Source organism: Medicago sativa, chromosome 1, assembly GCF_051527215.1.
Source record: "Medicago sativa cultivar Bolivia chromosome 1, Bolivia_mono, whole genome shotgun sequence".
NCBI classification, from domain to species: Eukaryota; Viridiplantae; Streptophyta; class Magnoliopsida; order Fabales; family Fabaceae; genus Medicago; species Medicago sativa.
Genome location: NC_140749.1, coordinates 78645164 through 78670975, shown reverse-complemented (window position 1 = coordinate 78670975; position 25812 = coordinate 78645164). Strand labels below are relative to the sequence as shown.

Below are 25812 nucleotides of genomic sequence, written 5' to 3'. Positions count from 1 at the left end.
GAGTTCGGAGCACAATTTTCAAATTTTTTTTTTTTAACTTTCGGGGGGCTTAAAAAGTAACCCTCGTTGATGAATTGCACCTTGTTTTCAAAGGCGTGAGTCCACTGCTTCAATTTTTTGGCATAATGGTAAGCTAATTGGTTAATAATCTAAAGAACGTAATGGCCATTACTAAATAATAGAAACCAATGACATGAAAAGTAAAGCAAATTATACTTAAATAACACATGAGTCGTTTATGCTTCTTGAAGATTAAAGATAAGAGTGCTTCCCAAGTCCCAACCCTAACATATGTGTAAACGGTAAACCTGGATAAACAAATACCATTATTTTGTTTTCCGGATGGGTAAAATCCGAATGAAAACTATTTTTTTTTTCGTCTATAAGTGTACTTCTGGATAGGGTGCATTATAAATCATAGAGGTGTAAAAGTAACTCTCAGATAAATGAATAAACATCATAGAAATTAACAAAACAAATATACATATATCTATTTACATCTTCTAGTTGCACACAACTTGTTTACATCATTGGTATCATTACTTGAGTCTAATGTGAGATAGTCTATTGTTCCAAATAGAGTGAAGAATCATATGAAATAAGTCATACTTAACAGGAACTTTATGCCACAGGAAATGCTGTTGAACCTTCTTTACTCCCAAATGCAATGCCAAATACTTCTCTTCTGTGATTGAGAGAAGTATGCTTCTAAGATTAGGGACATCCCTTTCAGGAACAAATACCGAAAATGATTCCCATTTCAAAACCTCAAAGAAAGGAGGCACATAATTATCTGATATGATCACCGGCACACACTCGGAAAATATGGCCTCAACTATTCTTGGTGAGTGAACTTCATAACCTCTAGCACATATGCAATATTTGCTACTATTCATGTAGTCCATATAAATTCTTTTACCTTCCGCATCACGTGCCATGGCGCCAAAAATTTTCAAGTCAGGTTCTTTGTTCTCCCAATGTTTTAGTAGGATTGGACGGAGATAACCGTGCATGCTTCCTGCGAAAAAGGCTAGTATAGTCCTTTCTGAAGGGTGTTTACCTGCAATTTTTCTTAGTGGATTCATCACAGAATGTATGTATGTAACAGGTAGAGTAGTATCCTTTCCTATTTGGAATCCTTTAGCAACATTAGCATTGCAAAGAGACCTAATACAATTTTTCATTGGTTGCCTAGTGATTCGGGAAGCCTGCAGTTTCATGCATCACATAGTGTTAGTATTGCAAAAAAATGCAATGCAGCCTAAAAAAAAGTCAATGTGATGCAACATATCATTGAGGCCGCATATAGTGATTTGACAAGGTACATAAGCACTAATCTAAAATTACCCTAAAAAAAAGTCAAATTTGCTTTTAATTTGCATCACACTCAGTCATGTAAAGGGACTTTACATTATTACATTATGATGATATGGGGATTTTGGCCTGAATAGTATTCCCCGACTTAGTAAATTATGTATTTGCACAACTATACTAGTGGTAAATTTTGCCAATCATTCTAGAAACATGACATACTTAAATTCCCTACACTAAAAGTTCCACGCAGTAATGAATCTTGGTATATAAGATGGCTCAAACTACACAATCAGTAATAATTCTAAATGACCTCGACATTGATTTCGATAAGACAGGCGAGATCTCCAACTACTTGACACAGTTACAACAGGGAATCCATTTCCTCAAACTATATGCTAGTTGTTTGAGCCACCTTGTTTTAAGTTTGATCAATACCATTATACGGTAACTGATCAGATTTCCTAATTGATAAATGCCCATAGCTTAAAAGCATTTTGTATAAGGATAAAATAAGAACCTTATGTTGTATAAATAGTAAGCAAAGTGATGTATCAGAAGCGCACCCAATCATGACAGGCAACGAGAAAATGGTCTGCTCCTCCAGTTCTGTTCCAGAAACGATATTTTCCAGCAATTATATTCACATATTTGTCAAGGTACTGCTCCATCTTCTTATTGTCAGAAAGATTGGCCCTTAGCATTTGCGAACTGAACGGAAGGTAAAATAAATGAGCTTTCTTCGGATCCTTCACAATGAATCTTTTACTTCCCTCCATCAATTTCATAAACCATCCCTCTGAGGCATAAAGTCCTCTCATCTTTGGTTGATGAAATATTGGTTTTTCTCCTTCTCTATAGATATAAACTTTGAGCTTGCGCTCCATCAGTTCATAACTCCTGAAGAACAAATGTACAAATGCATTTCAATTATCTATTGAAAGAACACATACCTATGTATGAACTGATTAATAGGAACATTTGGGGTTTCCAAGTCAACAAATGGAATAATGTCCACATCATATTCATTGCTAGCATAGATGAAATCTAACAAAAGATAAATTTAAGCTATTTTCATATAAGCTATAATGGAGAGTTTACTGAAATAAACTGAAAACAACTTGCGGACAAGCCATGCTATAAGCTGTTTCTATAAGCTCTCCCAACAGTCTCACAAGTGTTCATGCGAGTATATGAGCTCAAATAAGTCAATTCAAACAGACCCTAAATAACAAACGACTTCTTGAAATTCACGATAGAAATTTCCAAAATTGAGCCAAATCTATTGAACATACTAACAAAAAAAAAAAAGGACAACTTGCAATACAGATCTGAGAGTATAAGAATGAAAAAAGAATAATTTACAATGCAATCGTATACATCTAACATCTAAGAAATTGAACAACTGTCAGTATACCTTGAAAATTTGGAAACTTCTCGGTAAACAGGTGCATGGAGTCCTGAAGAGTTCAATAAGACATTTGCATTTTCAATCTCTAGTTTTGCAGATAAGAGTTCACGGTCACGTTGCGAAGACCACTTTGGCTTCTATCATCAATACATAATATGCGAAAATTAGAATTACATACATATTCAACACTGATTCAATCATACGTTAGAACAACAAAAACTGAACTTCATAGTTCATACCATAGAAGACGAATTAAAACTGTGAATCAATTGAGAGTTCAGTTGTGTTAATGAAGTTGGCTGCATCGTGGTCGAAGAATTTAACAAAGAAGCTTTCAGTTGCTGAGGTTTTCCCCCATTTTGAGGGTCAATTTCCATACTTTGTATTCCACTTCCATTTGAAGATTTTTTTACATTATCATGATAAATGCTCCAATCTGCATTCAGAACTTTTGTTCCCTTTGAAGGAATCTCTTTTCCCTGGTGTTTTCCATCAAATTCTCTAACCTTTTGTGTAGAATCATGAAGCAGTATTTTTTGATTGAAAATGTGAATTTGTTTTTCATAATTTTCCACTTCAAAACTCTTACTTCTAAAGATTTCTCCTTTTCTTGAATTAGATTGAAAAGTAACATTGTTTCCAATGAATCTACTAGAAACATCCAATAGAGAAAATGTTTTCCAATAAGATTGAAAAACAAGTATAGTAGCAACAAAGACAAGAACAAGTAAGAGATGTCTTAATCTGACATAAAATGATATACCCATTTGTTTTCACACAAAACTGAAATGGTTGGTTACTTCAAACTAAACAAAAACACTCGTCATTGCAATATTGTCGGAAAAAACCTGAAAAAGGTGATTAAATGAAGTTACATATAGTTAGAGGAAGCAAAAGAAATGAAGTTTACAAGAAAATAAAGTAAACCCAAGTTACTGAATAATGCATAGATAAACATTTACCATAGGAATTGAACATAGCATTGGATTTTTGTTCTTCGTGTATGGATCTTTGCTGACGTTGGTTGTTGTTAATTTGGTAAGCATCTCAGTCAATAGAGTTGTGGTGTTTTCAAGTATCATCAACTTTTTTTTTTTTTTTTTGTCCGAGGTTCGCATATATTATGCATTGTCTTTATCAATTGAATTAAACTCACGAAGGCAAGTCTTAGCGATCTGTTAGAAGTCTCACATCGAGTATGTCAAAGTGCTTGATGTGATACTTAAACCATAATGTTCTCTTACCTATTGAACTAATCTTTTGGGTTGGCCTCTCCTCATGAACTTAAGTCCTAACTAGATCTAATTTATTTTTTTTATAAAAGTTAATATATAAATAGCCTCTACCATTTTTATACGAGCAATTTCGACTCATTATAACATAGAAACTAATTTGTCATTAATTTAAAAATGCCATAAATTATATTTTTATAGAAGATTAAGTTGGATCGCGAGAAAATAGTAAGAGATCAAATTGGCTCTCCGGTCTATTTTTTATTTTTTTTGCATATATTGTCCAATTGACGAGAAGTATGGCAATTATACAACCAAAGTACAAATTGCGATTGACACATATGATTAGATTATTCGTTCAACTAGTTGTGTTTTAGATTCTGACCGAGGATTTTGTTAATAGTAGTTTGTGTAAATATCATTTTAAATCTTGAATAAGATTGATGTTTCTTTGTAACCTTATGTGATGTTTGCTATGAAGCCTAAATACCCCATAATGAAAGAAATATATGTGCTATATATGTATGGTATATTAATACTCGTATGATATTTAACTCATTTGAGTTGATCTGGTCGTGTTGACTTAGGACCTTGAAATGTGCTACTCTCAAGGTCTTGAGTTCGATTATCCTAGATGCTAATTTCGGTAGACTAGTTTGACTTCTTAAAAAAAAATCACTCCTATGAAATGTGCTACTTCTTGAGTTCGGTTCTCCCTTATACTAATTTTGGTGGACTAGTTTGACTTTTTTTTAAAAATTACTCCTATGATCTTTCGATATACAATTTTTGTTTGAACCATATTTTTTTGTGTTATCCCTCTTATTTTTATAAGAAAACGGTCAATTAATCCTGAGTTTGACCGTGAAGTAAATATAATAAGATCAAGAATAATTCCGCCCAAAAATCAAACCTGGTCTCTCCAAATGAATATATTTTCAAAATTGAGAATTTTTTTTTGAAAGAATTAACGAAAAGTTATTAATGTTTATTTCTTTAGTACCATGTATCCCGACTTTATTGAAGTATATGTCTCTTCTAATCTTTTTTTGAAAGAATGTCTCTTCTAATATATATTTTTTTATTTTCATAAAAAATACAATGCCACCAAATTATTACTTTTTTGAAAGATACAATGCCACCAAAATTGAAGACGATGTATTTTTGATATATACATAAACACACTTACATTTAAAGAATAACATTTCGTAACAACAAAACAAACTCACCTTTTCTTATAAAAATAAGGGTTAAATATGTTTTTGGTCCTTATAAATATGTTAATTTTTCGTTTTAATCCCTCTAAAATTTTCCTTCAACTTTTAGTCTCTATAAAATTTTCAATCACTACTTTTGGTCCCTATTTTTAATTTAATTTTTGTATTTTTTAATGAAATTGTGCATAAATGTGTAAAATATTCTAAAAAAATTTCCTAAAAAAAATTAGAATTTTTTAACAAAACACAAATTAAATATGAATTTTTAACCTTAAAACATATAAAAACATATTAAATTCATGTTTTGTTAAAAAATTCTGAATTTTTTTTGGAGAGACTTTGAATTTTTCTGGAAAATTTTATTAAATAATATGAATTCTACATATGAGTTTACTTTAAAAGATGGATAAAAAGTGAAGATTGAAAATTTTATAGGGACTAAAAGTTGAAGGAAAATTTTAGAGGGACTAAAACGAAAAGTTGACATATTTATAGGGACCAAAAATATATTTAACCCTAAAAATAAAAACTAAAAAAATCACTGGATCCTTAAAATTAAGGACCCGGCTTCCCTTCTAATTAGATCAAATACAAAACAACCTACTATGGACTAAAGTTGAGTCTAGCTAGAGGGATTAGTCTCCCCTCCTACAACAAGTCAAAGTTTTATTTTTATTTTGTATTTTCTATTTCCTAATGTCAAAGTTTGAATTTCAAGTAAGTGCTTATACTTGTATTCGACCTTTTTTTTTTGGAAGGATTGTATTCGACCTTATCTCAAACACAATTAACCCCTAAAAGAAAACATGTGGAAAACAACAACAAAAATTACACACCCCAACAAATACGTAATTCCATTCCATTCATTCATCCAAAATCCAATAATGTCTCGTAAGAAGAAGATAAAAAACCAAGTTGTGGATGATGTTTACTGTGATTGAGTAACTTGACAAGTGTCATTCCCATAGCCTTATACTTGTATTTCAAATCCATCCTCTTTGTTCCCACATACCCTCCCTTTTTTCTTCCTTCTACACTTCTCTTCATCAACTTTGCAACTTCTGAACAAAACTCCTATATCTTTTCTCATTTTCTTATACCCTTTTAGAAACTTCTTCATAAAGTCTTGTTTTTTCATTACTACTCTAATCACAAGTACCACAAACTTAGTGTTTCTTGAATTCTAAGATTCTTGGATATGGCTCTGACACAGTTAAACAACACTTGCTCAAAAACTCAACTTCACTCATCATCACAACTCTCATTTCTCTCTAGGACTCTTCCTAGGCACCATCACTGTACTTTAGCACCACTTCACAGAACTCAACATGCTAGAATTTCTTGTTCTGTTGCACCAAAGTCAGTAACTTTACTCTTTTTCATTCAACATTTGTATCAATTCAGCTTCTTGGGTCTGAATCAATTTTCCTGCTTTTACTTTTCAGTCAAGTGCAGGCGCCAGCAGTACAGACACAGGATCCCAAGAGTAAGCCTGATTGCTATGGTGTCTTCTGCCTTACCTATGATTTGAAGGCTGTGAGTATTCCTTGTTACTCTACTGTATTTATTCTGTGTATGTATATATGTTGTTTAAGCTTGCTTTGTATTCAACTTATGGCTTTAGTGCATGATTTTGTGGTTAATATGTTCTTTAATTGGATATTTGGGAGCAGAATTTTGTTAAGGAGGATTGGTGGTGTTTGATAGTATGTGCCTAATCATTGTATATATAGATGTCATCCCTAATACACCGACATGAACACCGGACACGACACCGACACGCCGACACGGATAATAATTTGAGAAAATGACATTATTCAGTGTAATTATAGGTGTCGTGTCGGTGTCGGACACGCGTCCTAATCTGAGGAGCGTCCGTGCTTCATAGGATGTCATTAATTCTTATTCTTACTGGTCACTTCAAAGAAAAATTAATAGTCCTAATAAGAGCTATATTTGAAAGAAAAGTAATAAATGTACCTGTTAATTTAAAATTGCAGTTGGTTAATATACAGGGATAGAGGTCGGTAATATGGTTTTAAATTGCAGTAGCAGTTGTCACGATTGCGGTCATTGTGGTTGCTGCGCGCATTGTGACTGTTGCAGCATAAAATATTTTTAAATTTTCACAAACTATATATGTAGCAACACCGTACCCCCCCATACCAGAGTTTTAGTTTGCTCCGTAAATGATGATTGAGAGGTGATTGAAACACACAATTGAGAGACTGTTAAAGGTAAGATTTTTCATTAGATCTGAAGCATATTGTGATTTGGGGTTCCAAAATTTAAATTTTTGGTGAGAAAATTTGAACGAACATGACTGAAATCGTCTGATGCGGATACAGCCGTACATGTAATTGAAGATCACACTACAATTAAGGTGTGACGCCGTTGAGGAGGCTACCACAACAGCAATATTGCAGCCGCAATTGCGGGTGCGGACTGCAATTCGAAGCATCGTGTATATAGGCTATATACTATATAGATAGAAGTGGAACTAAATTGGTGATTGTATTTCTTTATTTGTACTTCGTTTGATTCCTACTCTTTTGTTCAGTTTGTGATTCGATCAGATGTTTTATTACTTTTGATTGTGAAACACCAATTGATAGCCAAAAAGCTTCAAGAACATTATTGGTTGTCAGTCTGCTAAAATACAGAACTTAATCAGTTTTTAACTTCATTATTGTTTAGTCCTAATGCTTCCAACAAATATTTGAGGAAAATCTAAAAGAAAATTGTAACATGTATCCTTTATGGGTTGCTGTCTTAGCAGTTTAGGATCAAATATGGTAAACAGATGCAATTGATTTGTCCTCCATATTAACTCCTCTAGATACAAAGATTCACCGTCTCAGAACTAAATCATTTGTTTCATTTGGCATCCTTTCAAATTTTCCATGGTATTACTTAATGTTAAGATTAAGTATATACCAATTTGTTTCGTTTGGCCAATGTGTTTACAGGAAGAGGAGACAAAATCCTGGAAGAAATTAATTACCATTGCAGTCTCGGGTGCTGCAGGAATGATTTCCAATCATCTACTTTTCAAGGTGAGTGTATCTTGGATTTAAATCAGAACCATTGCAGTCTCAGACTCAGTCACCTTTAATGGCCATGCAATTTAGTTCCACTGAGTTAATTTTTTATGTTAGCTTGCATCTGGTGAAGTTTTTGGTCCAAATCAACCTATTGCTCTGAAATTATTAGGATCGGAAAGGTCATTGCAAGCTCTTGAAGGTAAGCTTCGTACATGAGTATTATATGAAAATGCCCGTTTTTGGAGTATGCGTGTATCATAGGATATGCCATATTACTGATGCTTTTCAAAATGAATGTTCTAATTCAACAATGCAGGTGTTGCGATGGAGTTGGAGGACTCTTTATTTCCTTTGCTGAGGGAAGTTGTTATTAGCATTGATCCTTATGAGGTGTTCCAAGATGCAGAATGGGCTTTGCTAATAGGTGCAAAGCCTCGAGGACCTGGAATGGAGCGTGCGGCTTTGCTAGACATAAATGGGCAGATTTTTGCGGAGCAGGTAAATTGGTATTCAAATATCTTATGTTTTCTCCTATAAAAGACAGTTAACTATATTGTTGACATTATATCTTACCATGTGTACAACAGGGAAAAGCACTCAATGCGGTTGCATCTCGCAATGTCAAAGTTATAGTCGTGGGAAACCCTTGCAATACAAAGTCAGCTTGGTGCTTCATGTGTAAACTAGAAGTTGCACCTTATTGTTCCTAATGTTGCTAACCTTCATGTGTATTTTAATGCAGTGCATTAATATGCTTGAAGAATGCTCCAAATATTCCTGCAAAAAATTTCCATGCTTTAACTCGTTTAGATGAGAACAGGGCAAAATGTCAGGTATAAAAGCGTATAAATTTTGTACAAAGAAAAATTGTTCCAAAAAAGAAGAAATAACAGAAATGTTCTCTGCATTGCTTCAATCCAATGTGTAGCTAGCCCTGAAGGCAGGTGTCTTCTACGATAAAGTGTCAAATATGACAATATGGGGAAACCACTCAACTACTCAGGTCCCTGACTTCTTAAATGCCAGAATCGATGGGTTGCCCGTCAAAGAAGTGATCAAGGATCATAAATGGTTAGAGGAAGAGTTCACTGAAAAAGTTCAAAAGGTAAAATTTGTAATTGGAATCCATGTAATTAAATATGTGGAATAGAAATATTTAGTTTCCTTGTGTAATAAGTTAACAATAAGTTATTGTTTGATTGTTAGAGAGGTGGTGCACTTATTCAAAAATGGGGAAGATCATCTGCTGCATCGACTTCTGTGTCTATAGTTGATGCCATACGATCTTTGATCATTCCTACTCCCGAGGGTGATTGGTTTTCTACTGGTGTAAGTTTGTATTTCTTAAACAACCTTGTGTATTTACTTGATATAGAATTGGATGATCTTTTCAGAAAGATGCAAGTTTGTTTTGCAACTTGACTGACATTAATATATTCACCAATGTCGGGACCCATGCGCATTCACGTGTATTTTACTAGTTTCTTCATATAGTCTGTTTCTGTTAACTTTAAAGCTCAATTAAAAGGCCTATAAACTGTTTTTGTCTTTGATCTTGTCTGTTTTCTAGTATCTACTTCAATCATACAGTTTGCAATTACATACAATGCCAGGTGTATACCACTGGAAATCCTTATGGAATAGCTGAAGATATTGTTTTCAGTATGCCGTGTCGATCAAAGGCAAGTGTGTCTGTGTTATTCATCCTTTATGATTTCTGAATTGCTTTTGTTCCTCTATGACAAAAAGTTTTATTCATTAGGGAGATGGTGATTATGAACTTGTCAAGGATGTTATATTTGATGACTACCTACGACAGAAATTAGCCAAGGTGAGTCTGAAACTTGAGAAATTTTATACAACGATAACAATTTCATATATTTGGTATACAAAAAGAAAACATAGTTACTATAACTTTTATGAGATTATTCAGTGTGCCTGAACATTGGTAAATGCATTATCTGTGAATTTCATGTCAAAATATCATATTTTGCAGACAGAAGCTGAGTTATTGGCGGAGAAAAAATGTGTGGCTCACCTAACCGGCGAGGTAAATATTGCGGCCCGAATCGCGGTCTACGCAAACATTTTTCTTTTAAATCTGCATATTCATGATACTCACTTTAATTTAAACATTTGTATTCTCTCTTATCAGGGGATTGCTGTTTGTGATCTACCTGGTGATACCATGCTCCCAGGAGAAATGTAACTAGCTAATCTTCTGAATGTCAAAGCAGATATATGGAAGTAAGATCATACCAATTGATGTAGAATAATGGTTATGTAATAAAAGGGGAAAACATGGCTAAATTGCATTTTTGGACCTTTACGTTTATTTTAGGTTTCAAGTTGGTCTCTTCGTTTAAAAAGCTTCAAGTTGTTCTTTACATTATTGAAGTCAACATAAGTTTTGCCCTTTCCGTCATATTCTGAGGTAACTCTGTCAAAAACGTCCATGTGGCACCCCCAAAGTTATCCATGTGTGTGTTTTTGTTAGCCACATGGACGTTTTAAACGGAAATTTGATAATTGTAATCTTAACAACGTAAGGGACCAACTTGAAACTTTCTAAATGTAGGGGACCAACTTAAAACCTATATTAAACGTAAGGACCAAATATGCAATTTAGCTGGAAATACATTTATTTATTGAGCAATAGTATAAATTTCAAAACATTCATTTGATTTAAAACCATAAAGCTCGTCAGCATGTAATAAGTGGGATTTTGTATAACCTATTTCTAGTTACGAAGCTTGAGATGTATCGTTCTAAATTATTGTGTTCTACAAGATGGATTTCTGAGTCTTAAGCATACTCTACAATTTCTTGTATCATCACATTACTACACTATGTAAGTTAATTTTTCTTTTATCTATTTAAGTTAATTTTAAATAAGATATTTAAAGATTATAAAATATTTTACAAAATAACTAAGTTGGTGCTGTGGGGTTAAATTAGACACGACTCAATTTTTAATATGGTACTTCCTCCGTCCCGGAATAACTGACCCATTTTCTAAAAAAAAGTGTCCCAAAATAACTGACCCATTTCAATTTTCAATACAACTTTCATTATTCCCAATACAATATAACACTAAATAATACTACTTTTATCATTCCCAATACAATATATTCCACTTTCCCCTTTATTTATACATTTTTCTTAATCTGTGTGAAATGAGCTAAGGGGTCAAATAAATTGGGACGGAGGGAGTATAAAGAGTTTATCTATTAGGCCATCTATAATCCTCTCATCTGGCTCAATTGTTACAAGATGAAATAAGATCCCTTTTTATTAAGACAGGGAAAATAGGAGAATAACAAAAGGGAAACTGACAAACTGACAGAATGAACAACAAAGTAGCAGTAAGTGAAGCACTCCGACATGAAGATTCTTCCGGACATGACAGTCCATGTATCCATGTGTTAATTGCGTTTGTTGTTGCAGTAAAGAACAACTTTGGAAGGATGCTTGACGTTAAAATCATGTAGCCATTGAGCCTCACAAGTTGCAGTGGCAAGAGCTCGATATTGGACTTCAGAAGAAGAAAGAGGAACAATGTCTTGTATTTTGTTTTTTCATGAAACTAATGACCGTCAAAGAGGCAAAAAAGAATTTAAAACCATTTGAAGTATATTAGATAAAATGAGGTATATATCTTAACTCATGAATACAATTAAATCATACAATAATTTATCTCTCTCTAACTATACCTTATTCTAGCGCAACATTTGGTAGTATATTTGAAGATCATGACAAAATTATATGGGTTACACTAAAAAAGTCCTAAGAAACCAAAAGTAGTAAGTTTGCATTGAATTCAACAATATTTTAACTTTTAAAAAATCAAATTCATCACTTTTTACTATTTTCCAAGGTAAAAATTCTATTTTTATCTTTTTAATCAATACTCTAAGGGCACTCTTTAACATTTCCCAAATTTTTGACCGAAAAGAACGCAAAAGAAAAACTAATTTCTTTACTCATAATTAGTTTAAGGGTCATGCTAACATGTAAAGAGGAAGCAGCCTAAAGTTAGGGTAGAAATGTTGGCATAATAGTTACATTTGAAGAATAAAAAATGAGCAAAGGATGAAGAATGGTAGAAGAGGAAAAGTATTATCAATATTAATCGATTCAACAAAAGGCAGAGGGTTGAAATGGTTAAAAGTCAAATAACTGATAAAAATATATGTGCATTTATAATCTATTCATAATTTTCTTCATTAAGTAAACCAAATATCACTTTTGATATACCATACATGATTTTAGAACATAGAAGAAGAATCAATTGGTCGTAACTTCATTTCCAACATAGAACACATATGAAATGCATGATAACAAAAGCTGATCTATCGAAAAATATGGGCAACAAAGGTTTACTTGGCGGAAAATTATCAATTGATTTTTTTTTTTGTTGACAAAATATCAATTGATTTTGTTGCCATTAATATATTTTTTTATGCTGACAAGGTTAGCAGTCGAACAGATCAAATTCTGTCAAGAACCATGTCCACCAGTTTTTCTGCTCCCACCATGCCGCCTGGTCCCACCACGACGCATCTACAAAGGACATGAAAGAAAATATCAAATGCAGGGAACAATTATGAAATTCATAAGAAGGAAAAAGCAGTTTGCGATGGAAAGGATAGGCATGTGGGGCAAACTTTGGATGATTTCCCAATGAAAATGAATAGGCATCATGCACCAACAATGAATGTTTCGCGATGCTATTAAACTTTTAAACTTTTGAAGAGAATAGAATCTTCGAGTTAGCTCGCTCTTTTACATGATTTCGTGTCGCATCCCCTCTGCCAATCTAATGATATCCTTTCATCACAGTCTATTCCATTCAAGATTGATGGAGAAACACGGGTAAGATATTTCTCTCGAAGATTTATTTTTCAAAAGAATCTATATAAAAACATCTCATTGAGGAGTATCCCTGCATAATTTCTGATCGAACGACCATAACCGTTACTGGGTTAGCGCAATTACAGCGTGAGATCCAGTTCCAAATGAGAAGGTGTAGTGGGATGTGGCGAAATTGCTGCGTAGGATGTAGTCTGATCGAACTACATAAGCAATTTACCGCGTGAAACCATCTCAACCGTCAATCTAGATCGAACAAGTGAGAGTTGTTAGTGTATGATGCAATTATAGCAGGAAATCTCATTCCATGTGATTCACGAGCCGTGGAATAAATCAAATTAATTCATTGTACTCAACAAGCAAATAGTAACCATTCCTCAAAAAAAAAAAAAAAATAGCAACCAGAATTCAAAATTCATATATACCTTTTGAAAGAAAGAAAAAAAATAAAAACTTTCTATATAATCAATTAGTTTGTACACTTTTTCATAGGCATCTCATCTGTTTATGAAGACTCTACGATATTGCCTTTGTTCTTTCTCCAAAAGTGATGTTGGTTACATAAATAAGTATTTTTTTCTATAAAATAAATTAATAAGTTTTTTTTTTTGCTAATAAGTACTTTATTACGATAAAAAAATATGAATGCACCAGACTGAATGATAGGAAACATGCAAAATGTCTCGTCAAGCAAAAAAGATATTTTCTTCTTTAAAAAAGAATATCAAACTTATATAATCTAACTTAAAATATCCGTTGGTCCCTTTCAAAATAAAATGTTCTCCTTCAAGAAAAAAAAAATGTTCTCCGTTCTTTTTGTAGATACTAGTAAATCCTAATTTAAAATAGAACCCCGGCCACCACAAAAAAATAATAATAATAGTAGGGACTCGATCGTGTTGACATCAAGGATAAGTATACCAATTTCAGATCACCATTTCAATAAGAAAATCGTCGTTTAATTTATGAAGTATAATTTTTTTTAATGGTTATAAAGTATTATTTCTCTTAATTTTTCAAAGTACAGAAAATAATAAATAATTCGTAACATTTTATATGTAGTTTCGAATGTTTCGTAAAATCCTGCCTTCAAACAAATGTGTTTTGTAAAATCCTTGTATTAGCCGCCCTTAGCGTCTTATAAATATGTAGCATCAAAGAATAACATAAAAAAAAAAAAATCACTAAACATTAGGAAGTGCTTATAAAATATTAAGAACTACTAATTGTTTTTACAAACTTCTAAAATAAGAAGAAACTATATTAAAGATTAACTCATTTTAGTAAATCACATTGAAAATGTTGAACATCCAATTATCTAACGGTACCGATCTCTTGACTACAAGATATCCTTTACAATATTCATCATGCTTAAGTGGAAAATTGGATTGGATGTTAAGCCTAACATCATAAAATTATCACTGTTGTGATAGTTCAAAATTGAAAATGTTTGAATATAAAATTAAATAATAAATAGTTTAAATATTTTACTAGCAACTGATTTCTTAAACTTTTAAATTTCAATTATCTACAAGTTTAAAAAATCAGTTACAAAAGAATATTCGAACCATTCTTCATTTAATGCCATATTCGAACAGTTTCAATTTTAAAATATCACAATAGTGATATGTTAGGAGTTAACACCTATCCAATTTCTTATAGAGCACTTGATTGCTTGCTCCTTCTAGGTGCAACTATTTTAATGTGTATTGTGGTAGAGTAGTGCTGCGTTATGGAGCGTTGATTCCTCCTTCTACTTCTTTAAAAGTAGAAAAGCCACGAGCACCGCCATTTTAACAACTCCGTTGTATACTTCACCACGCCATCTTTGAGCAAGAGACAAGGGAGATAGGCAAATTATTGTGATGAAATTGATTGAAGAAAGTGGAAAAATATTATCAGAGAAAAATTGGGAAGTTCAAGAAAATGTGTCCGTGATAACAAATTTTACATGAGGTGATGGTTCAAAGGAGACCAAGGTAAATAAATGGTCACAGGTGTTGAAAAGGAATCATCAGTGTGAAGAAACTAGATCAATGATAGATAAACAGGTGAATTTGGAAAGAAACAGCTCGACAGCACCACTGCAATTGGTAGAAATTTGAGAATCAATGAAAAATTGAGCCAATCAATGTGTTAGAGGCTAAGTTAAAAACTTTAGGGTTAAACTAAATGGTCACGGCATACTCAACCCAGTGAACCATAGGTCCAATACAACTAAGCAACATCTTGTGGTAGTTGATGCACCAACACAGCTTCATCCGGCGCCCAGAAGTTCATATCACTTTTCAGAATGCCAGCAACAGCTTCTACTCCCATCCATGCTCCTCGAGGACGAAACAAGTAGATAAATAAAACCGAATGCTTGATTACTATGCCTGGTGAATCAAATTATATCTCCAACATAGTATATAACGAATAGCCTATCAGTCAGAACTTAAAACTATCGAGGTAAATAGTGACTAATATGTATAACTAATTGTTCAGTATAGCTCAGTTTGCACTCTGAAACCAAAAAAATAAAAAAATAAAAATGCAGGCGAGTAAGTTACAATGAATAATGTTAAGATTGGTATGACTAAATTACCGTAAAGAAATCTACAAAGTCATGGAATCCTAGTCATTCAATGAGAACGATGCTTAACTGACTGGATTATTCTATCATAGCCAAACTTGCATTTGTCATTTACCCGTATACATGAAGCTTCCGATCTTGAAACTCAGTGAAAGGATCACAACTGAGAAACCCATCAAGAAAACCCAACCATGTGATAACATAAATGCAGTTTTGCTACAGACCAAGCCAGAAATAGGCACCAAAGTAGCAGAGTTAACATCAGTTTGGGAAAACCCAGTAGACATAACGGTGTTAAAACCTCCATTCTTGTCCACCATCCAATCCATCGCATTGCCTCTAAAAGTAATGTCTGTAATGCTGATCATACCTGCAGTTATATGAGCTGAATTGGATGACTCAGCTGCAGGGTGTGTCCCACAAGCCAACTCCTTAGCAGGAAACTCTGATGCAAATGCAGGTGGAGCAGGTATGTTGGCCAACAACCTATTGGCATGCTTCACAAAAGTGTTTGCATCTCCTGCCGAAGTGATAAAAACAAAAATTAGAAGGAATAGAGAACTAATTCACATTCTATATCAGTCCACAATAACACACACACAAAAATAACAGCTTGAGAAATCAGGGTTTAAAGTGAGTGGGACTGTAACCTGAGACCCAATTTGGCGCTGCTAGATCCTCCTTTGGTAAATCTTCATGACAAGATTGTGCTTCAAAAACATGTTTGTTTGTCAAGGAACTACCATAGGTTTCGCCCTCCACATTCTGTCAATGACCCCAAAAGATTTTAAGACGGCTATAATACAAATCAGTAAAACAAGTGACTAATAAATCTAGAGTACACCATAACCTGCTCAATGATAGGCTGTCCATAGCTGGGAATGGGGCTTTCACTCCTTGCATTCAAAGGAGAATCCAAGCATATATATTTGGAAACGTCGTCGTCGTCGTCGTCGTCAGGGCATGCAAGGTACTCATCTAGCATTGCAGCAACAGAAGGATCAATCTCAGTGGGAACAAACTCATCACGATTCTTAATATCATTGGCTTCCAAGTACTCATCAGTCAAATCAGTAAGATAATCAGGGGGATCAAAGAATTGATCCAGTTCCTCAGATGCAAAATTGAAATTCAAAGGATTTTCGTTATGGTTTGTCCCACCATTGTATCCATCTTGCACTGAATTGATATTCCCACCATATAGATCAGATATATTATTAGGCTGATCAACCTCATGTTCATACATACCAAGAGTGGCTTCCAATTGCTTACGTTCATTAATAAATGCTTGGGAATACTGAGGATGGGTACTACACTCTCCATAACAGAAGTTGGATTGAAGTTCAGCACTTCCAACTGTGTTACTGGTATCAATATCCTAGTAATTGAAGATATTTCTAAAATTAGAATTAAATATGATGGGAACATCAGAGTAAGTAGATAATATAACAAGTAGGAATTATGTTAAAAAAATGCTCGAAGAAAAAATTACAAAGAGAAAAAAAAAAATTAATAAATTGCAGATGTCTATCATTCAACAGAAAAGGTCAAAACAATGACAAAATCTGTGCCAAAACATATCTGGAACGATGGCCACGATAAAAAATAAATAAATCTCCACCCCAGCAAAAGTTTGATTAAAAAATCAAGCAAAGCAACAAAATGGATGAACATTATTAATACAACAGTGCAAAAAAGCATTCAATCTATCCCACAGGCAAAGTTTACAAAATAATCCAACAGCACAAACATGAATGAACAATAAACAATCCAACATCATTAAGGATGCAACGCGAACCTGATCGAGGTCATGGGTTTCAAAAAAGTCCTCGTAAGTAGAATCAGGCACATTTTCTTTCCAAAGCTCGTCATAAAAAGCATCCAAGGGATCCACCAGTACATCATCAGGTACAGAAACTGCCAAGGGATTCACGAGTTCATCAACATCAGGAGTAAACCCTTCTAGTTTCAAAGGTTCATTATCAACAGGCGGCAAGGGTAGCACTTGTTCACCAAAATTCTCCCATTCCTCCTCAACAAAGGGAGCCCCGTACTTCTCCCCATTCTTAGGCCCCGAACCACTCTTCTCGAAGATCCTACACAGGACATAAGCATCCTTCTCCACCAAAACAAACACAAATCTCATCTCAAATAAGAATCAAATCAAATCAAATCAAAACAAAACCCAATTTCATAAATTACACAAAACCCAGTTCAATAAATTACAAAAACTACATAAATTAACAACTTTGAAAAAAAAAATAATCACAATATATCACTACTATAATATAATACCTGCACTCCAGCTTTGGCTAAAGTCTCATCAATCATCCTATACTCATGCATGACCCAATTGCTTCGATCACCATGTGGAGCCCGACCCAAGTGATAAACAAGTGTCTTCTTCATTCCAACAGTCTCCTCTCCATTCTTGATAGCACGATCCTTGCCAGTAGTCTTCCAGTAACCTCTATCGGTAGCACGATTCGTCCTGATACTATTACCATACTTCTTGTCCAACGCAGTGAAGAAGTACCATTCCAAATCCCTTGTCTTCAGCTTCGACATCTCTAAAAACAAAACAAACAAAAAAATTATAAAAAAAAAAATAATCATCAAGTTGAAATTTTGAAAGTAACCATGAAACCATAGAGAAGAAGATGACATACTGGGAAGGTCCCATGGCTCGAATTTGTAGATGTCGATGACAGCGAGATAATCGAAGCAAGAGGGTAAATTTCCGGTGAGTTTTTTCTTAAGGTAGTAACGAACAATTTCTTCATCTGTAGGGTGGAATCGGAACCCAGGACCTTGGTAGAAAGCGGTTCCTTCCATTGATTTGACAGAAAACAGAGAGAATTTTTGAAATTGATGAGAAATTTGGGACTTAGGGTTTGTGAATTGTGAAATTAGATAAGAAACATGTTTGGGATTTTTTTGAAGAATAAAATTGTGAGAAGATTCTAGGACCTCGGAAGTGTCGTGGAAAAGACTGAGGTTGGGATATTTATAGGGTTACTTGAAAGTGTCACATGCGTCTCACGTGAGTGAGAAAAAGTGTATGAAAGATCACGTGGCAGGATATGATTGGCGCAGTGATGTTCACACACAAAAATGGAAAAAAGGAACTTTGATGATGATAAGTACTTTATAATAAAAGGAAATGTGAGTTTTATGGAAGTTAGTTAAATTTTCTTACATTCTTTAATAGGAAAAAGTTTTTTTTTTAAGGATTAATAGGAATAAATTAAATATGTACAAAAATGGAAAAAGGAACTGTGATTGATGATAAGTATAACAGTGAAAAGGAAAAGTGACTATAATGGAAATTAGTTAAAATTTTTTAATAAAGTAAATTCTTAATAGGAATAAGTTTATTTTTTAAGGAATTAATAGGAATAATTTAAATATGCATAAAAAAGGAAAAAGGATCTACGTTGATGATAAGTATAATAGTGAAAAGGAAAAGTGAATATAATGGAAATTAGTTAAATTTTCTTAATAAAGTAAATTCTTAAAAGGAACAAGTTAAAAAAAATTAGATTTTTTAATAACATAAATAAGTTTTACACAATATTTAACTATTTTATCATACCGTAATATTTGATTGTGTTATAAATATTTTTTCACTGTCAAAAATTCCAGAAATTTAAATTCATTAATAGGAATAAGTTAGAAAAAAATCATATTAAGTTTAAAAATTTAACAAAAATAATTTTTGTCATATTTAAATATTTTTTCTAACCATAGTATAGTATTGAAGTGTATTATATAAATATGTTTACAGTGGTTTTATTGAGGAAATAGAAAGCAACCTTACATTTGTTAAATTATTAAACTTAATCAGATTTTCTTTTCAACTTATTCATATTAAGAACCAAAAAAAATTAGATTTTTTTATATCAATAATTATTTCTTCCTCAATACATGGAATACAACCATTTAATAAAGTGTCTTTGCTTTAAAAATAAAATGCAACAAACTGACCTTATATTCAATTTTTCATTTTATCACATTATTATATTTGTTATCATATACTTTCATGACGTGTGAACAATTTTTCTAAATAAAATCAGTGTAAACATATTTATAACACACATTTTATCACATTAAGGATGCAACGCGAACCTGGTCAAGGTCACGGATTTCAAAATAGTCATCATAAGTAGAAGCAGACGCATTTTATCACATGATTGGCGAGACTTTAAGAAAATGTGTCAATAATTGCCCGTTTCTCAGGTCACTGACATGGTCTGAAGAGAAGTTTGGGATTTTTGCAAAGATTTCATGGTCTAGGATTTTCCCGATCATAAATCGACTCAAGTAATATATCAATAATTATAATTAATTTATGAACAATAAGAAAACATTGGCCATAGAGAAGAAGAAGAAGAAAAAAACCCTTTCACAGTCTAAAAATCATAGATAATTTAAATAACAATCAGAAAAAAGTTGTGCATACTAATGTATGCAACATGATTCAACGAAAAATCTGGGCAACAAAGGTTAACTTGGCGGAAAAATATCAATTGATTTTGTTGCCATTAATATATTTATTTATGCTAACAAGTTTAGCAGTCGAACAGATCAAATTCTGTCAAGAACCAGGTCCACTACGTTTTTTGCTCCCACCATACCGCCTGGTCCCACCACGACGCATCTACAAAGCACATGAAATAAAATACCAAATGCAGGAAACAATTATGAAATTCGTAAGAAGGAAAAAGGAGTTTGCGATGGAAGGGATGTGCATATGGGGCAAGCTTTGGATTAATTCCCAATGTATATCCTTTCCATCGCAAGCTTGCCCTATATGCCTATCCTTTCCATCGCAAACTGCTTTTTCCTTCTTACGAATTTCATAATTGTTCCCTGCATTTGATATTTTCTTTCATGTTCTTTGTAGATGCGTCATGGTGGGACCAGGCGGTATGGTGGGAGCAGAAAACGTGGTGGACCTGGTTCTTAACAGAATTTGATCTGTTCGACTGCTAAACTTGTTAGCATAAATAAATATATTAATGGCAACAAAATCAATTGATATTTTTCCGTCAAGTCAACCTTTGTTGCCCAGATTTTTCGGTAGACCATGTTACATACATGAGCATGCACAACTTTTTTCCTATTGTTATTTAAATTATCTATGAATTTTAGACTGAGAAAGGGTTTTTTCTTCTTCTCTATGGTTGATGTTTCCTTATTGTTCATATATTAATTATAATTATTGATATATTACTTGAGTCGATTTGAGATCGAAAAAATCAATTATTGACACATTTTCTTAAAGTTTCATCAATCACGTGATAAAATGTTCCTGCTTCTACTTATGATAACTATTTTGAAACATATGACCAGGTTCGCGTTGCATCCTTAATGTGATAAAATGCGTGTTATAAATATGTTTACATTAATTTTATTTAGTAAAATTGTTTAGACATCATAAAAGGATAAGATAACGAATATAATAACGTGATAAAATGAAAAATTAAATATAAGGTCAGTTTGTTGCATTTTCTTTCTAAAGTAAAGACATTTTATTAAATAGTTGTATTTCATATAGTGAGGAATAAAAAAATAATTGATATAAAAAAATTTAGAAGTTCTAATTTTTTTTATAGGAATAAGTTGAAAATAATCCGATTAAGTTTAATAATTTAACAAGTATAAGATTAGTTTCTATTTTCTAAATAAAAATAGTGTAAACATATTTATAACACACTTCAATACTATGGTTAGAAAAAATATTTAAATACGAAAAATCTTATTTTTGTTAAATTATTAAACTTAATATGATTTTTTTCTAACTTATTCCTATTAAAGAATTTAAATTTCCGGAATTTTTTACAGTGTAAAAATATTTATAACACAATCCAATATTATGGTATGATAAAATAGTTAAATATAGTAAAACTTATTTTTGTTATATTATTAAAAAATCTATTTTTTTTAACTTATTCCTATTAAGAATTTACTTTATTAAGAAAATATAACTAATTTCCATTATTATCACTTTTCCTTTTCAACTATTATTATACTTATCATCATCGTAGATCCTCTTTCCATTTTTGTGCATATTTAACTTATTCCTATTAATCCCTCTAAAAGAAAAACTTATTCCTATTAAGAATTTACTTTATTAAGAAAATCTAACTAATTTCCATTATATTCACTTTTCCTTTTCACTGTTATACTTATCATCATCATAGCTCATTTTCCATTTCTATGCATATTTAACTTATTCCTATTAATCCCTAAAAAAAAAAATTCCTATTATAAATTTACTTTATTAAAAAAATATTATATTAGTTAAATTATTAAACATAATCAAATTTTGATTTCAACTTATTCCTATTAAGAATTACAAAATATTATTAGGTTTAATAATTTAACAAATTAAAGGTTTAACATATTTAATTATTTTCCTCTTAACATAGTATTGGATTGTGTTATAAACATGTTCACACCGTCATAAAAGGATAAAATAACAAATATGTTCATATAATAATGTGATAAAATCATAAATTGGAAAAGTAAATATAAGGAAAGTGAGTTGGGGTTTTCTTTCAAAACTAAAGTCATTTATGAAACGGGTGTATTTAAGTGCATTGAAGAATAAAAAACTATAACGCCAAAAAAATAATTAAAAAATAATTAATAAAAAAAATATATAAGTCCAATATTTTATCATATTTAACTTTAATGATTAACTTTAAAAAACAGTCAAAACAAAATCTGATTAACTTTAATGATTTAACATAGATAAATTTTATCATATCATAATATTGGACTCTGTTATAATTATATTTACACTTTTATTTTGAAAAAAGGTTTACACTGTCGTAAAAAGGATAAAACAAGAAGTCCAATATTGTATCTCTATTAAGTTCGTTTATTTTAATATTGAAATCTAGTAGTTCATATAAACTAAATGGATCTTACTAAAAAAACACTAAATGGATCATTAGGCATGGTTGTCTTTTTCAGTGAAATGGATAATTTAAGAAAAAATTAGTTTGGTCTTTCAATGGATCATTAGTATTGTTATATTTTTTTTAGTGAAATGACTAATTTTAAAAAAAAATAGTTTGGCAAAAAAAATATTTGATTATTTTTGTTGCTCCTCAACTTATCCATGTCAACTGAAAGTAGAGATACTACCACGTATTGAAACATTAATTCAAAAGTAAAAGTTAGTGAAACAATAGTAATAATAAAAAAAGTAAAAAACAATAAACCATGTATGTAAAAGTGAAATATTAAGCAAAACACAATAAACCATGTATTCATAAAGTATGCATTCTTGTAAATCTCAATTTCTAACATGAAGGCATCAAGGAAAATACAACAAAACAATAAAAAACTAAGCTCTATCATATGCCTTTCTTAGTGCTAAAAGCCAATAAGGAATTAAGGAAGTCTATACACATATTTCTCGATCCTCTCAAACTTAGTCTCTTGCAAAAAAAAAAAAATTATTAACAACTAAAGGAAAGAAAATGTCATGTATTATCATTCAAGGTTTATTGTCAATAGTTTTGATGGTTTTTATTTTAAACAACCAATTGCCCCTATAATGCTAGAGAAGGTGAATAAAACATTGTTTAAATAGGATAAGTAAAAAAAGAATGAGCAAATAATACCTTCTACCTTGAGAAGCTTCAAAAATCTTGTTGAACCAAGGTAAGCATATGAATATAGCTAGCAACATTGAAGAAGAAAATAAAACTCAGCATGTCTGAAAATGGTTTAGTTAGTAAAAATAATGAAATGAATGAAGGAATTGAGAATACCTTGCACTTGGAGGAAAGTTTATGAGTTTCTTTAGGAGTGTGGAATCTTCCATTAGTGTAGATTGCAATCTACAACCTTGATGAAGGGTTGATAATAGCAAATTTTCTGGAAAATACAAATTGTTTTAATATTAAGAGAGATCAATAATGTAGAAAATATGTAAGATAGGGTAGAATAAAGAACATTGGATCACAAAACATAACTTAAGGAAAGATGTTTGTAGAAAATTGTAGACTGAATAGTATTACAAACAAAATTAAATAGGAATTTGAAATTGATTTAATGAAGGAATAGAAAATAAGAAATGTGAAGGTACCTAAGTGCCATGGAAGTTGAGTACCAAGTTTAAGAAGAAGATCTTAAGAAGTAATTGAAGGAAATTAAATGAACATGAGTGTTGAAAAGAAAAATGAGTGAGAAGGGAAACCAGATCCCCACCTGTTCTTTATAGTCTGCCAACTCTCAATCCAATGGCTAAGATTTACAAAGAGAAAACAATTAAAAAAGGTACTATTGAAGAGAGAGAAGTCAAAATGTGTGTGAACATAAATGAAAAATAATTAGGGTTGAATATGTTTTTTGTCCTTATAAATATATTAATTTTTTGTTTTAGTTTCTCTAAAAAATTTTTTCGAGTTTTAGTCCTTATTAAATTTTCAATCACCACTTTTGGTTCCATTTTTTAAGTCAACTCATGTGTAACATTTGTATTTTTTTTAATGAAATTGTGCAAAAACATGTGTAATATTATTAAAATCTCTCTAAAAAAAATTAGAATTGTTAAACAAAACATGAATTAAATATGAGTTTTTAACAACAAAAAAATTTAAAATTTAAATTTAATACATGTTTTGTTAAAAAAATAAAATTTTAGGAGAGATATATTCTTATAATATTATAAATTTTTCTGCAAATTTTTATTCAAAAGGAGAGACCGCAAGTGAAAATGGAAAACTTTTAGGAGACTAAAAGTTGAAGAAATTTTTTATTCATAAATGCAAAACAATTAGGGTTAAATATGTTTTTATTATACATATAAGTTTACTTATAAGGAGAGACCGCAAGTGAAATGGAAAACTTTTAGGGGATAAAAGTTGAAGAATTTTTTTAGAGGGATTAAAACCAAAATTTTGTGTATTTATATAGACCAAAATCATATTTAACCCAAATAATTAAAACAAAACTAAATTAGAAGAAAGAGTAAACGAAGGAACTATAACAAACAACCAAAAAAATTCTAATCTCAAAAATCAAATTTACTGATCGAATCCTTCTTCCAATACCCTTTTCACCCATCAAAAGTTTACCAACACAAAACGAAGAACCTGAAAGTGGGGAAAGGAACATCATAGAATGGTAATGAATTTGGAGGGAATGGCGACGAGTGTGGAAGAAGTAAGCAATGATAGAGGATAAATTTCCATAAAATGAAGGGTTATTATAGAGAGCTGTGTTGGGAACTTTGTCTTTAAAGTTTTAGTTATGGCTTCCAATGCTGCACCCCATTGAAGATTGCCACTGATTGCGACGACAGAAAAAAATCAGGATGACTAGAGTTCTGAGAGGTGTATACTATCGGTGGTCGCTATGTTGAAGTTTCATTAATCGTGTGTCATAATCGAGGTTTCGAAGAGTGCTTTTATCTTCATAATTATTGTTTTCAGTCGATTTGTGTGCACTTTTGTTGTTGCTGGGAAGTGGATTGATGCATTTAGCCAATGATCTTGTAGAGGTAGTTGGGTTTACTTGAGACCGCTATTATGTGAAAACTTTAAATTGAATTAATGAAGATGTTCTCATAATACTTTGAACCTTGTTGATGTATTTTCATTCACGTTCATAACTAACTACAATGGTGTATTGAAATGGTACTGTACATAAAATAGTTTGTTGTTCTATTTTAACATTTTCATATCACATTGTTTAAGTGACTTTCTTTTATGACATGTCATTGATAATGCCTAAAAATATCATTAGTTTAATAATTTAACTATTTTTCTTAGTGACAAATATATATGTGTGCGTGCATGTGGCTGTGTGTGTGAGATAAATCTCCCAAAAGAGTATAAACTTATACAAATAATGAGTACAAGAAGTACTCTAGCCAAGCAATAACAAAACAAAAAGGATCCCTCCCAAAGAAACAAGAGGAAGGCTAGGAACATAATCTCATAATCAACTAACCCTTAGACAAATTCATCACATGACACTATCGATGCCACTTGGTTTATTTTATGGGTAACACTTGGCTTCATGCATGTATTCCTTTTGACACTTGGCTTGTTGCATGTATTCCTTATGAGTCAAGGCACTTGGTTCAATGCATGGGTAACACTTGGTTTGTTGCATGTATTCCTCT

At 31.9% G+C, this 25812-nt stretch overlaps 3 protein-coding genes and 2 long non-coding RNA genes across 8 annotated transcripts; 1 reads left to right on the top strand and 4 right to left on the bottom strand.

The window, feature by feature from the left end:
• Positions 1-443: 443 nt before the first annotated feature.
• LOC146957796 (putative glycosyltransferase At3g07620) lies at positions 444-3808 on the bottom strand. The gene is made up of 5 exons (XM_085739067.1): positions 3685-3808; positions 2962-3570; positions 2729-2859; positions 1878-2211; positions 444-1208 (listed from the first exon to the last, which is right to left on the bottom strand). The coding sequence occupies exons 2-5, from the start codon at positions 3487-3489 to the stop codon at positions 540-542; spliced, it is 1662 nt and encodes a 553-aa protein (XP_085595193.1). The 5' UTR covers positions 3490-3570; positions 3685-3808; the 3' UTR covers positions 444-539.
• Positions 3809-6181: 2373 nt separating this feature from the next.
• LOC146957794 (lactate/malate dehydrogenase family protein) lies at positions 6182-10988 on the top strand. 2 transcript variants are annotated; one of them, XM_085739150.1, is made up of 13 exons: positions 6182-6530; positions 6617-6707; positions 8141-8227; positions 8330-8414; positions 8532-8713; positions 8803-8873; positions 8958-9048; positions 9144-9320; positions 9422-9544; positions 9829-9897; positions 9978-10046; positions 10212-10265; positions 10371-10988. In XM_085739150.1, exons 1-13 carry the CDS (start codon positions 6370-6372, stop codon positions 10422-10424), a joined length of 1314 nt encoding a protein of 437 aa, XP_085595276.1. In that variant the 5' UTR covers positions 6182-6369; the 3' UTR covers positions 10425-10988. The 2 variants fall into 2 exon arrangements, with proteins under 2 accessions (XP_085595276.1, XP_085595284.1); XM_085739158.1 differs by having other exon boundaries at positions 9829-9901; positions 9982-10046.
• On the bottom strand, positions 7760-9830 carry LOC146957795 (uncharacterized). The gene is made up of 2 exons (XR_015024141.1): positions 9643-9830; positions 7760-9580 (listed from the first exon to the last, which is right to left on the bottom strand). It is a non-coding gene; the product is annotated as an uncharacterized LOC146957795 (long non-coding RNA).
• Positions 10989-15531: 4543 nt separating the features above from the next.
• On the bottom strand, positions 15532-18641 carry NAC2 (NAC domain containing protein 2). Of its 3 annotated transcripts, none has more exons than XM_085739122.1 (7): positions 18332-18641; positions 17958-18232; positions 17461-17778; positions 16911-17040; positions 16513-16640; positions 16313-16427; positions 15532-16182 (listed from the first exon to the last, which is right to left on the bottom strand). In XM_085739122.1, exons 1-7 carry the CDS (start codon positions 18495-18497, stop codon positions 15770-15772), a joined length of 1545 nt encoding a protein of 514 aa, XP_085595248.1. In that variant the 5' UTR covers positions 18498-18641; the 3' UTR covers positions 15532-15769. The 3 variants fall into 3 exon arrangements, with proteins under 3 accessions (XP_085595248.1, XP_085595257.1, XP_085595243.1); XM_085739131.1 differs by having other exon boundaries at positions 16935-17040; XM_085739117.1 differs by having other exon boundaries at positions 16513-17040.
• Positions 18642-22891: 4250 nt separating this feature from the next.
• LOC146957792 (uncharacterized) lies at positions 22892-23850 on the bottom strand. The gene is made up of 3 exons (XR_015019869.1): positions 23770-23850; positions 23453-23558; positions 22892-23360 (listed from the first exon to the last, which is right to left on the bottom strand). It is a non-coding gene; the product is annotated as an uncharacterized LOC146957792 (long non-coding RNA).
• Positions 23851-25812: the final 1962 nt, after the last annotated feature.

Excerpts from the sequence above, each read along its gene's own strand:
- LOC146957794 (XM_085739150.1), top strand. The coding sequence starts at position 6,370 with ATGGCTCTGACACAGTTAAACAACACTTGCTCAAAAACTCAACTTCAC. Across the intron at positions 8,415-8,531 it reads GTCATTGCAAGCTCTTGAAG|GTGTTGCGATGGAGTTGGAG; the intron begins GTAAGCTTCGTA and ends TCAACAATGCAG. Across the intron at positions 9,898-9,977 it reads GTATGCCGTGTCGATCAAAG|GGAGATGGTGATTATGAACT; the intron begins GCAAGTGTGTCT and ends TTTATTCATTAG.
- NAC2 (XM_085739117.1), bottom strand. The coding sequence starts at position 18,497 with ATGGAAGGAACCGCTTTCTACCAAGGTCCTGGGTTCCGATTCCACCCT. Across the intron at positions 17,779-17,957 it reads TAGCCAAAGCTGGAGTGCAG|GATGCTTATGTCCTGTGTAG; the intron begins GTATTATATTAT and ends TTGGTGGAGAAG. Across the intron at positions 16,183-16,312 it reads AGCGCCAAATTGGGTCTCAG|GAGATGCAAACACTTTTGTG; the intron begins GTTACAGTCCCA and ends TCACTTCGGCAG.
- LOC146957796 (XM_085739067.1), bottom strand. The coding sequence starts at position 3,489 with ATGGGTATATCATTTTATGTCAGATTAAGACATCTCTTACTTGTTCTT. Across the intron at positions 2,860-2,961 it reads GTTTTAATTCGTCTTCTATG|AAGCCAAAGTGGTCTTCGCA; the intron begins GTATGAACTATG and ends TATTGATGATAG. Across the intron at positions 1,209-1,877 it reads TCGTTGCCTGTCATGATTGG|GCTTCCCGAATCACTAGGCA; the intron begins GTGCGCTTCTGA and ends ATGAAACTGCAG.